Below are 13592 nucleotides of genomic sequence, written 5' to 3' on the forward strand. Positions count from 1 at the left end.
CTTTTAATTTTGATGATTATAACTGACAACAAAGGAAAATCCCAAAATCAGTATCTCATAAAATTAGAATATTACTTAAGACCAACACAAAGAAAGGATTTTTATAAATCTTGGCCAACTGAAAAGTATGAACATGAAAAGTATGAGCATGTACAGCACTCAATACTTAGTTGGGGCTCCTTTTGCCTGAATTACTGCAGCAATGCGGCGTGGCATAAGGAGATCAGTCTCTGGCACTGCTCAGGTGTTATGAGAGCCCAGGTTGCTCTGATAGGGGCCTTCAGCTCTTCTGCATTGTTGGGTCTGGCATATCGCATCTTCCTCTTCACAATACCACATATATTTTCTACGGGGTTAAGGTCAGGCGAGTTTGCTGGCCAATTAAGAACAGAGATACCATGGTCCTTAAACCAGCTACTGGTTGCTTTGGCACAGTGTGCAGGTGCCAAGTCCTGTTGGAAAATTAAATCTGCATCTCCATAAAGTTGGTCAGCAGCAGGAAGCATGAAGTGCTCTAAAACTTCCTGGTATACGGCTGCGTTGACCTCAGAAAACACAGCGGCCCAACACCAGCAGATGACATGGCACCCCAAACCATCACTGACTGTGGAAACTTTACACTGGACCTCAAGCAACGTGGATTGTGTGCCTCTCCTCTCTTCCTCTAGAATCTGGGACCCTGCTTTCCAAAGGAAATGCAAAATTTACTTTCATCAACAAACATAACTTTGGACCACTCAGCAGCAGTCCAGTCCTTTTTGTCTTTAGCCCAGGCGAGACGCTTCTGACGCTGTTTGTTGTTCAAGAGTGGCTTTACACAAGGAATGCGACAGCTGAAACCCATGTCTTGCATACGTCTGTGCGTAGTGGTTCTTGAAGCACTGACTCCAGCTGCAGACCACTCTTTGTGAATCTCCCCCACATTTTTGAATGGGTTTTGTTTTACAATCCTCTCCAGGGTGCGGTTATCCCTATTGCTTGTACACTTTTTTTCTAACAAATCTCTTCCTTCCCTTCGCCTCTCTATTAATGTGCTTGGACACACAGCTCTGTGAACAGCCAGCCTCTTTTGCAATGACCTTTTGTGTCTTGCCCTCCTTGTGCAAGGTGTCAGTGGTCGTCTATTGGACAACTGTCAAGTCAGCAGTCTTCCCCATGATTGTGTAGCCTACAGAACTAGACTGAGACCATTTAAAGGCCTTTGCAGGTGTTTTGAGTTAATTAGCTGATTAGAGTGTGGCACCAGGTGTCTTCAATATTCAACCTTTTCACAATATTCTAATTTTCTGAGATACTGAATTTGGGATTTTCCTTAGTTGTCAGTTCTAATCATCAAAATTAAAATAAATAAACATTTGAAATATATCAGTCTGTGTGTAATGAATTAATATAATATATAATTTATATATAAGTTTATAATGAGTTTCACTTTTTGAATGGAATTAGTGAAATCAATCAACTTTTTGATGATATTCTAATTATATGACCAGCACCTGTATGCGGGTTTAGTTGCAGAAATAGATTCAAATATACAATACATATTATTAAATAATATTAAATATGCAAGCCTCTGTTACTTAAATTGCACTATATTCTATTAAAGGGGTCATGAACTGGCTTTTTAAATTTTGTATACAGTTGTCTGAGGTCAACGTATTACGTTTGCGTGTTTTTTTACATTAAAAACATCATAATGAATAAGTAATAGACTATTTTCTCTCCTGGTTTTGAGCCTCTCTCCTGAAATGCTCTGTTTTTATGGGCGTGCCGCATTGAAGACCTGGAATGGAAGTAAACGCCCACTGCAATGATTGGATAACAGTTTTGCATAATAATGAGTTTTGGCTCCCCCGTCAGTGCATGTAGGGAATTGTTTTGAAAACTTCCAATGTGGAGAAACGGCAACCGCTAATATGAATGTTGTTTTTTTATTACTTGGCCCACCCGATCGGTGGATATAAGCGCGAACAATGCATCTCACACACACACACACACACACACACACACACACACACACACACACACACACACACACACACACACACACACACACACACACACACACACACACACACACACACAAGCCAAGTAGGTGCATCAGCAAAGCTTCACTGCACACAAATCAACATGTTCAAAACTTCCGCAACATAATCAATAGATATCAAACGATCTGTAACAATGCAATACTGTCAATGTACTCACATAAGTGTTGCACCATTCCTGTCGGATCCAATATAGAAGGCACAGCATTGTTATAATCTCAATATGTCTGCAAATACAGTCTCGACCTGTCTTGTTTACAAACGATTCCGTGGTGAAATGAAGCAAACAAACGTGCAACGTCTTCCCCACGTGATCTGGATCTTCATTAAAAATAAAGTTCAACCACACATTCCTAATATTAGAATCCGAAGAAAGCTTATGCAGCAACTGTGTTCCAGGCACAGCGCAATATTCTGCATGTTTATTACTCGGTAGCGCGATCCGTTTAGCTCCACGAGTCGGTGGGCGGGGCTACAGAATCAGGCATACTTATTCTTCTGTTGAGGCGGTGTTTCACCACATGTTTTCCGGGGACAGTCCCGTTTGTTTTATTTTCACCAGCAGATGCCACTGTAAGATACGCTGACTTTACTTGGTTGCTTATATTATATTATTTTAATAAATTCAGCTATTTTTTTTGTCTTGTGGACTATTGTAAACATTTTTTATGCAAAATATCTTATTCAGGACAGTACTAAATAAAAAATAACATGCATTTTGTATGATCCCTCTTATTTAGTTAAAATAATTCCCATTTTCACAGATTCTGCAAGCGGTTCACATACTTTTTCATGCCACTGTATATAAAATATATGTAAATATTCTATATATGGGAACCAATAAAAGTATAAGAATATAAACATATGAATAAAGAAAATATAAAATGGAATAATTGAATATTAAAATTATAATTAGAAATATAAAGGAATTGTGACCAACTCTAACACAATGTTGATTGAGTTTTGAAATTTTTTTCAAACTGCTGTGATGGGCTGGTGATGTGATGCGTAGCGTGGGTCAGCCTAGTCTGGTTTGTAGTACCTAGCCTAACCATCCACACTGTCCATCCATTAACAACAGCATCATCTTCATCAGACATCAGGTCTATAGTTGCAGTCTTCCACAGGTTCTGTGTTGGTTTGTGCAACCCTGGACCTGGTCTCCAGCAACTGCAAAACATGACAGTAATTTAACCACTAAAACTCGGAGAGGAGTATAGTAACATTCTGGGGGGAAAACTGCTTAACCGGTTTCTTAACTTACCCGTCTCTTTCTCTGACGGTTCTGTGTGATGTTCTTCATAGTGTTTCTTTTCTGGGCCTTTTCAGACTGAGCCAAAGAATACTTCCTCAGCAAAGCAAACTTTCTCACAAAATACATCTTGCAACCTGCCAAATAAATCATGAATAATATATGCAATGCCAATTAAAGAAAGTAAAACAGAGGACATTAAAATAATTACAACATTTTTAAGATTACCCTTTACACATTCTGTAAAGGTTGTCCTTAATTCTTCAGGATCATGGATCCCAAAACTTCTGGATCATGAGGGGGGAAGAAACATGTGCACATACACACACACACACACACACACACCCAAATTCATATTAATTATCAACTTACACTGTAAAAAAAATCCCCGTAAAATTTACGGTAAAAAACCAGCAGCTGTGGTTGCCAGAACTTTACACGTAGAAAATACGGCAGTAACGTTTTAGGTTTTTAGGGACAGCACCATATAATTTAAAGGTTTATATTGTAATGATTATGTTTACACTGTAATCAATTTACGGTAAAAAAACATATTTCATTAACTGAAATAATGTTAATTTACCAACCTATTGAAATACTAATATCGGTTATGTACCTTTAATATACGGACAACCACCAATCACAGTGGTGATGAGAATCACGTGATGAATCAAAGATCATCACAAGCAGCTTTTAGGAGGACAATACTAATATATAGTAGGTGCTCTGTGTCATTCACACAAACACTAAACACCATCATGGTAATACACAAAACTTTGGATTAAAAAATGCAATAAACATTAATTTAACAACATCAGATGTAACATAAAACCCTAATGTACATAAGTGATTAGAAAAAAACAAAGAAGAAACATAGGTATTGCAATGAAAATACATCAAAGGCGAAGTGTCACGCAGGGAATTCTGGGAATGTCAATTTACAGGTTTTCACTGTAAATTACACAATTACTTGTTCTTTTTCACATTCAAAAACTGTAAATTTGACGGTATTTTACTATAAAATTAAATTAAATGTAAGGTTAGATCTATTACAGTTATTCACCGTATATAGTAATGAAACTTTCTGTTAACCAATTAACTGTTTTTCACCGTAGCATTTTTACAGTAAAATACCGTTAAAATCAATCATTTTTTACAGTGTACTGACCAGGGCCGTGCAGAGAGTTCTTCAGGGGCAGGGGCTCAAATGTAAAAAAGGGGCACTATGTAAATATATATATATATATCCTTATGCTCATCAAGCCTGCATTTATGAAATCAAAAATACAGAAAAAAACAGTAGCCTAATATTGTGAAATATTATTACATTATGTTCTTTTTAACTTTTCATTAATCAAAGAATCTTGAAAAGAGTATCACAGTTTCCATCATTGACATAAAATCCTCATATTAGAATGATTTCTGAATGATCATGTGACACTGAAGAGTGGAGTAATGATGCTGAAAATCCAGCTGTGATCACAGGAATAAATTATATTTAAAAAAAATAGAAAATAGAAAACCATTATTTTAATAATATTTCACAATATTGCTGTTTTTTATCAAATAAATGCAGGCGTGATGAACATAAGAGACTTCTTTCATAATGCTGCATAATATTCAAAAATGGTAAGTTAATATAATAAAGTCCTTTCACGTAACCATTTCGCCAGCCTACACTTCATATAATAGGCCTGTAGGAGCCGGTAGCACTTGGGTTTTGTTAACTTTGATAGTTTCATGAAATAGTAAATGATGTATCAATATACATAAATACAAGTGAATTTAACACTTACCATTAATGCGACTTTTGCTGCTGCTGTGGTTTTGTGCAGTGATTTGTTTGTTGTCAGTTAAAATCCATTTAGTTAGTGATGCAATTTATTAAATGAGACAAACCGCAGGAAATCGTTCCACAAACGTTAGTTCGTCTGTCCATGTAATTTCCAAAAGATTTATGAATAAGAACAGAAAATTACCGCTCCACTTCACGTCGCCCAATGGAATTTTTGAACTTGCTTTGCCAGATCACGATTGGTTGGTGTATATACATGACAAACGGGCATTGGTGAATTGTGTAATACTTTAAAATATATAATGTATAGATTTGTAATTAAATCAACACATTAGCTCTGATTATGGATGAAAAAAAAAAAATATTGGTTTACTTTTTTCCCGTAAGGCCACACACTCTCTGAAAGGACCATATTTGTCTCGCGAGCCGTTTCCGAGCAGTGGAAAATCAGCAGTCAATCAAAACGCACGTGACCGATAGCAACGCCTCAACAGAAATTGTCCGACTTTTGAGCCGTTCGTTACTATTGTATACATTGTCATGTTATAATAAATCACATTTATTTAGTTTTATTGACCACGATATTATCATTGATATTTGTCTGAGAGGGGCACTTTTGATTCATTTTGAAAAAGGGCAGGGGCTCGAGCACCCAAAGCCCCCCCCTCTGCACGTGCCTGGTACTGACAGAGACATGGACTTGCAAAACATGGATGGTGGTTTCCTGTCCTCTCTGCTGAATGAGTGAACATGATCTCAGATTACTCATTCCAAAGCTCCTTTACTTTTTATGATCTTAAAACTAGCTGACAGTAAGGATGGGCATTATGACCATATTATTCTACATACATGAGAAATTTTATTTCACAATAACAATATATTTATTTTATTTTGATAGATATTTTATTAAAATACTACAAAATAAAACTGCTTAACTCCACTTCAGACATAACTGACTGTTGTAATCAAGTGAATACATCACATGACAGGGATTCTGAGATAATTGTGTGCATTTTACAGAAAGATAATTGATTTTGGGATCGCATGCTGTCTGAGAGAGGCGGATTATTTTAACACATGCATGTCCCACTCATTATTCTACATTCATGCATGTTTCTTTGTCAAAATGTCAAAAACTTTAAGTAGTATAGTAATACAGTATATATTCAGTATATATATATTCACATTCCGCGATATAAAAAGGTAACGTTTACTGCAAAATCGCTAACAATAGTCAGTATGATCGTCATAGCACCCAGCCCTAGCTTAACAGTATTACAACATAACAAAACACAGAAACAGAATATGTAAATTAATCGCGATTAGCATATGACTTTAATGCACTAACGTTATATCTCGATGTGACAGTAGAAAAAATATAAAGGGATTTAACGTTACCTTCTGCCGTCTGTTGTCCGCCATTGGTAACTTAGTCTGTTCGTATTCATGTTTTTTCGTTCTCAGTCGACATCCCACAATCAAAATTCGTCCAAAATAAGATTTTAACAGATGTAAAAGGATCCATATAATGCCATTAATGGACCGACGAAGCAGTCCTGTTGCAGATTAGAACTAGAAGCCGTGCCCGCGAGCCACTCCAACGGCACGATATTCAAACTTGATTGGTAGAAGGCGCGCACAGTTGTCATTGGCCAGATTTCTGGATGACGTTCAGATTGACCAATCACACTCAAAAGAACACGGAAAGACAGCAAATAGCCTTGCAACTATAGAAATAACTTGTTTTAAACTACACTTAGCAAATGTGTATATTTATTTTTATTTGCTGTTATATTTAATTGGTCAAATGTAGAGTTGTTCCGATTCCGATACTAGTATCGGAAATATCACCGATACCACAAAAAATTCTGGCATCGGTATCGGCGAGTACTTGAACCCATGTACCGATCCGATACCATTTTCATAAACAAGACCTATTTATGACCGCGAGCTTTGCCTAACCACTGCGCGGTTCTTCTTCGGTGCTCAGAATGCATTGCAAACACAGGAAGTTGTGCTGTGTTGCCACAAAGAACTACTGTTTAGAGCAGCGAAGAAGAAGAAATGAAAACGTGTTAGCAGTAGGCTATGTCCGCTGTTTACTGGCTGTTTAGCAGTATTTCGTCTCTGTGTGGATGGCGGGCGCCCGCGAGCGCACACACACACACGCGTGTGACACTCGCCCACTGTCTTTATAATCTCTGCCGTGTGTCACTATCACTATCAAACTCCACCAGTTTGTCTACGTCCATATTCACAGTCTATGGTCACTATATGAGGACACGAACGCAAAAACTGTCACTTCATGAGAATTTACCGTTTCATTTGTGAAAACTGTCATATAAGGAACACAGACACTGAAATATCTTCACGGCTACCCGTCAAAATAGAAGTTCGGTTTAAAACATTTTAAATTGACAGAATATATTAGGCTACTACTGTACAGTAGATTTAGCTACGTCTCCATGTAATAATAATACGTCTCTACTAATAATAATAATGCCTAGATGGTTGCTTATTTTTCACTTGTTTTGTTGTAAAGAGATTATTTTCTGATTAATATATATTTTTATATTCCTACATTTATTTGTTGCACTGTTTTTTATACAGTGATATTGTACAACTAAAATACCTTTTTCAGTTTGCAGTGCTAGATTTGTGACTGCATTTTAAGTTCTTTTTCGCTTAAGAAAAATAAATAATATTACTGTCAAATGCATGTCAGATAATGAAAATACTGTAATGAATGTAGTTCACTGTATGTATTTGTTCATGTTTTATTAAGGGATAAGTCTGAAGCACACCATAAAATAATTCTAGCAATTCATACAGGGCTAGTAGTTTATACAGCTGTATATACAGATACACACCCAGGTATCGGATCAGTACTCGGTATCGGCCGATACCCTGAGCCCAGGTATCGGTATCGGTATCGGGAAGGGAAAAAGGGTATCGGAACATCTCTAGTCAAATGGTGTTTTGTGGTTTGAGCAGAGGCCTGAAAGTTTCAACCTGGAGAGCAGTGCAGATTTGTGCTCTTTAAAAACAATCATTGTTGGATATTTAGTTTGCTATATAGTTTATAATATAGTTTGTTATATTTGTATCCAGATTTACAGTTTGAATGTAAAAATACAACTACACTGTAAAACAAAAAAAATCTGTAAACTAACAGTGTTTTCTCTAAAACTTTTAATGTAAATTTCTGTGAAGTTTTTGAACTTTATTTTACTTTAATTTTACGGTTTTTGTTTGGCAGCAGTTTGGCTGCCAGTCATTTGACCATTTTTTTAGGTTATTATTTTTACAGTGTAAATATAAAACTAATAAGATTTACTTTAAAATTACAAAGAATAATGTTATGGACATAAACCTTTAATACAGCTTTAATGAGCTAAATGTTTTATCACAGATTATTTCTGTCACTTTACATACATTTATATGTAATTTATGAAAATATAACAAATCCTGTATAAATAATAGGGTAATTTCCCTGTATAAAAAAAAAAGAAAATTACTGTAATTTGTCATTAATGATAACATTTGTTAATAAAAGTTCTTAATTGACAGATATTGTTTGTAATTTTACATGTATTTGTATGTTATTTATGAAAACAGAAAAATATTGTATAAATACTACAGTGATGTTCCTGTATAAAAAAAACTACTATAGAATTACTGTAGGCTAATTTGTCATTAATGATAGGCTATAATCCTTAAAATAACAGTCAAGTTGTTTACTTGCAGATATTTTTAGCAATTTTACATAGTTTTAAACATAATTCAAAACCCACACTGTATAAAATGTACAATTTACAGGAGTTTTTTTCCGTAAAATTAGGTGGGTTTTTTTATGTTTTACAGTGTAACCTTATTGGTTTTTTATTTGGCTTTTTTTGCATCGTGTTAAAGTTAAGAATTTTGGAGTGACACTTTTTGTTAATAGTTGCAGTGCTGAAAGATCTGCTTGTGTTTCTGCTAAGTGGTGTGCAAGTGAATCCCCCGCCCCTCTTTTTTATTCCATATTTTTATTTTGAGCATATCAGTTTTTGGTGTTTTTAAAACAAACTTTACATTACATTACATTAAACTTTATATTCTTTTGCATTCATTTTTTGGGGATAGTCTGAAATGTTTGGTTAATTTTCCTTTGTTTATTCCATTAAATTCCTTTGTTTATTTCATTACATATTCAGATTTTTTTTGTGAACGTATAAGTTCAGACAGGGTGTTTATTTTGTACTGTTTTTATAAAAAAAATATTTGATTAAGAGACTCTTTTCATGCAGTGGTTTTAAGGCCCTGACACACCATTCTGATGAACGTGAACCAACCCCACAGTCGGCTTTAGTCATTGCTAGTTCGGTTTAGTGTTTCAGGGCCTTAATAATTTACTTTTCTGTACAAAAAGCTTGTTTGCTGTAGCCTACAGTAGACCAGAGATAATTCTCATTCCTTCCACCCCTCCCTCTGAGAACAGCCAGCACAAGTGTCAGTCATTAACATATGAAAGGTCTTCTTTACACCTAACAGTCTTCAGTCCTAGCACACCCAGCAGTGTTTCAGCTGTATATGTCCGTGAAATGATTCCTGTATACGTCCGCATATGTGAGGTTTCCGGGTTTTTCTGGAAATATACTGTTCTGTGTTACTCTGATCCGCTTTTTCCCACATACATCCGGTAAACATCAAATTACACAGGAGTATACCATGCCCGGATATTAGATTAGATTAGATTAGATTCAACTTTATTGTCATTACACAAGTACAAGTACAAGGCAACGAAATGCAGTTTAGGTCTAACCAGAAGTGCAATAGCAGCAAGTGCAGGATATACAACGTTTGCATAAGTGCAGGACATGGATATGTACTGAGTATATATAAATATATCTATAAATAGAGAGATGGTTATTACTATAAACAGAATTTACAGGTGAATATGTACAGTGAATAATATACAGATGGTTAATACTATAAACAGAATTTACAGGTGGATATGTACTATGAATATAATATAATATACAGATGGCTATTACTATAAACAGAATTTACAGGTGAATATGTACTATGAATATAATATACAGATGGCTTTTACTATAAACAGAATTTACAGGTGAATATGTACTATGAATATAATATACAGATGGCTTTTACTATAAACAGAATTTACAGGTGGATATGTACTATGAATATAATATAATATACAGATGGCTATTACTATAAACAGAATTTTACAGATAGAGGTATACAATGATATGTTAGGCTAAAATGAGGAATATGGCAGTGGATTAAGGTAGTGCAATAAATTATGGACAGAAGCTATCCGAAAAAAAAGTGTAAAAGTGCAGTGGAAGTGATAGCATATTACAGTTAGAAGTACGGTGCAAAATACAAATGTAAACAGTAGGTACTGTAAAAACAGTCGGCAGTGCAAATGAGCATAATCCAGTTACGGTATGGTAGTGCAAAATGCATAAGTAAACAGTTGTTACTGTAATAAACAGTCGGTAGTAAATTTTGATGGATATTGCCGGATTTCAGCGTTTTCATGCAGTGAATATGCATTTTAAGAATATAAAGGGAGACGTCAGATAGGCTATAAAAACGTCTCATTAGGTAATGTCTTCTCAGTAAAATCATATAATTTCCTAATAATTCAATAAGTCAAAAATTCAAACAAGACAACATGTTTTTGAAGTCCTTTCCAACTCTAAGCTTTTAAAACTTCCTTAAACTTTTAGGCCCAGCTGTCACAATAAAATGTTAAAATATTTTCTTAATTTTGTCCTCAGTAATGATTTTGGCCATTTTATTATAGGACAACAATTTCACACACAATTTTAAAACACCCATTTTTTTTTTTTTTTTTTTTTTTTTTTACCTGTTTCTTATAAACAAATTCCTGTGTGGTTCATGAGTTTCAGAGGTTAAATTGATGTCATGAAGTCCTCAATTTCTCATTCTTGTCCAGGTCAAGAAGCAATACAGGAAGTGCTTCGGATGTCTCTGCTGTGGACTCAAACCCAACAACATCAAAAGTGTCCCAAGAAAAACATTGCAACATCACGTTAAACCTAGAACGCATGGACCAAAATATATACACAGATGCATAAAGAAAGGTAAAAATGAATGGTTCTTGAATGCCATTTTATCATTATCATGTGAGCTATAAGGTGTGTTGTGTGGTTTCCCTTCTTGTATATGAATAGTAAAATATCTATTGGATATCTATTCCAAAATCTTGGTAGAAGTTGTAGGTCATCTGGGTACTTTAGTTTTTGGTCTAATGTTATATGAATACTGTGAATTCAGACATATACAGTACATATTACTCATTTATAAAGTAAGGAGATATGTGTATTCACACACAGGGTTGGTGTCTAAGCAAAGAAGTCACCACAGGTTTTTAAGTAATCCAAAGTTTCTAGAAAATAAATATTATTATTGAAAAAACTTTATTCTAAAAAATACTGTGTTGCGTCACAATTCCACAGGAAATGAATACGGGTCAGTTTGACCTCTTTTATGCAGGGCTGATTTGACCTCCTTTATGCATTCTGTGGTTCAGGAAATAAAAATGACCATTGGTATTTAGGTGATATATGAAATAACAGAATCATTGTTTTTGGATGTTAAATATCATATGGCCAATTCACCCTGCAGCATTTGGTGGTACAATTGGTGACAACAAGAGCTGACCAATGCCCACAGGAGCAACACACGGATCCGACAAACTCGACAAAGTTGCTGTCGTCATCTGTTGTTTCAGTGTGAATTGGCCTACAGTCTAAGCTTCTTTCTGCGAATAATATAAAAACATGTTATACGTTTCTTAATATTACAGCTGGTAATACTACTGATGTAAATTAAATAACTCATTTAAGCACTCAATTTATTTTCTTTGGTGGAGGGAAAAATTATGTTTGCAGGCTAAACTCTAATAGTTTTTGTTTACTGAATATAAAATCAGAATATGGAATAATTGCTTTCAAAAAACAAAAAATAAAAAGTACTTGCCATGCCTACATGGTAAATGGAATTTTTTTATTGTATAGTAGCATAAAAGTAAAATTTTTAAATAGGAGGCATGTATTATTATTATATTTTATTTTGTCAAGCTCAGAAAGCCATACATATTAGGTGATCATTCCTTTGTAAAAACATGTTATATTATTTTATAGCTGTTAATACTTTCGATGTAACACCTATTTTATTTAGTCTTTTTTAAAACTTTTTAAAAATATTTTTTTTACAGATTCCTCTGAATAATCATAAAGATTTAATTTTTTATTAAAAATAATATCCTAAAAACTATTTAATGTGTAACTGGTGAAGGGAAATAAATGAATTTACACTGTATTGAATCATAGTTGTCTAGTTGTAAAGTTATGCATTTGTTATTATTGTTATATTTTTATTTGTCGAGCTCAGAAAGCTGTTTCTTCTGTAAGGATCCATTACTTTAAATGTTCATATGCCTCATGCAGAATATGTAATTTTTGTTACAACATATCTTAATAAACAAAACAATAAGTATAAAAAATGTGTTCTAAATGTTTTTTTCAGATTTCACAAACAAACAAAAAACTGACTCAGATTTGAAAGACATACCATAGAAATATGAAATGCCATCTTCCACAGGATTTCTGCTTTTAAAATGCAATATTAATAACCCTAAAGGTGATGATACATGGCGCAACTTTTTGAGCAATGTTGCTATGAGCACTTTCCTACTGAGAATGGGCAAGAAAGTCTGAATATCCAGATATAAATGTGTTGCCCATTTTGAATGGGAAAGTGCTCACAGCAACATCGCTCGGCAAAATGTACTTTTTTAGAACTGCATTTGCACATTTTCTGTTTGGGTTTTGTTTTATTTTTACAACAGAAGTCAATAATCAGAACCTTTCATGCATGGTGTCCACATTTGGGGACAGTTAATTTAACTCCATTTAGGGTTCATTTATCTTGGTAATTCTCTCCAAACCACTTGAGGGCAGTGTCAGTAGATTGACAGCAATATTTTAACAGTGGCTTCTGTCTTGTATTCCAAATATTCATTGCTTGATGACATCATTAATCCAAGATGGCTGACAGCGATAGCCATGTGCCAAATGCCCCAGGCATATCTGTGAAAAACTTTTACATAAGGTCAATTGAGCTAAAAAAGTATGTAAAGTATGATGAATATGTTAGTATTTTAAAAACTAAATTTTAGAGTAAAATGTTGTTTTTATACACCAAATACTAACTGTCCACGTATGTGGACATCATGCAACAGTGGAGTCAGATTGTATAAAGTCTGCTTTCTGTACCCTGCTAGTATATCTGTTCTGTTTTTGCAAATATGTTTTGAATTGTCTTATATTGTAATAAAACAGACATTTAACAAATATATCTATAGCAACTTTACACATACATACCGAGACAAATTTGCATTTTGCCTACCAAACAGGGACAGCACAGGTCAAGCACTCAGTTCAGAATAACAGAGAATATCCCA

The 13592-nt window shown here is 34.5% G+C and overlaps 1 protein-coding gene across 1 annotated transcript in view; it reads left to right on the forward strand.

The window, feature by feature from the left end:
• The window catches only part of LOC307127080 (uncharacterized protein), a 39579-nt gene extending 26974 nt beyond the window's left edge, over window positions 1-12605 (forward strand). Inside the window, exons 12-13 of the mRNA XM_079818068.1 lie at window positions 11061-11208; window positions 11753-12605. Of these exons, the coding sequence (XP_079674194.1) occupies window positions 11061-11202 (142 nt within the window). The 3' untranslated portion in view covers window positions 11203-11208; window positions 11753-12605. The remainder of the gene's footprint in view (window positions 1-11060; window positions 11209-11752) is intronic.
• Window positions 12606-13592: the final 987 nt, after the last annotated feature.

This window comes from Gobio gobio (assembly GCF_949357685.1).
Source record: "Gobio gobio genome assembly, chromosome: 5".
Classification (NCBI taxonomy): domain Eukaryota; kingdom Metazoa; phylum Chordata; class Actinopteri; order Cypriniformes; family Gobionidae; genus Gobio; species Gobio gobio.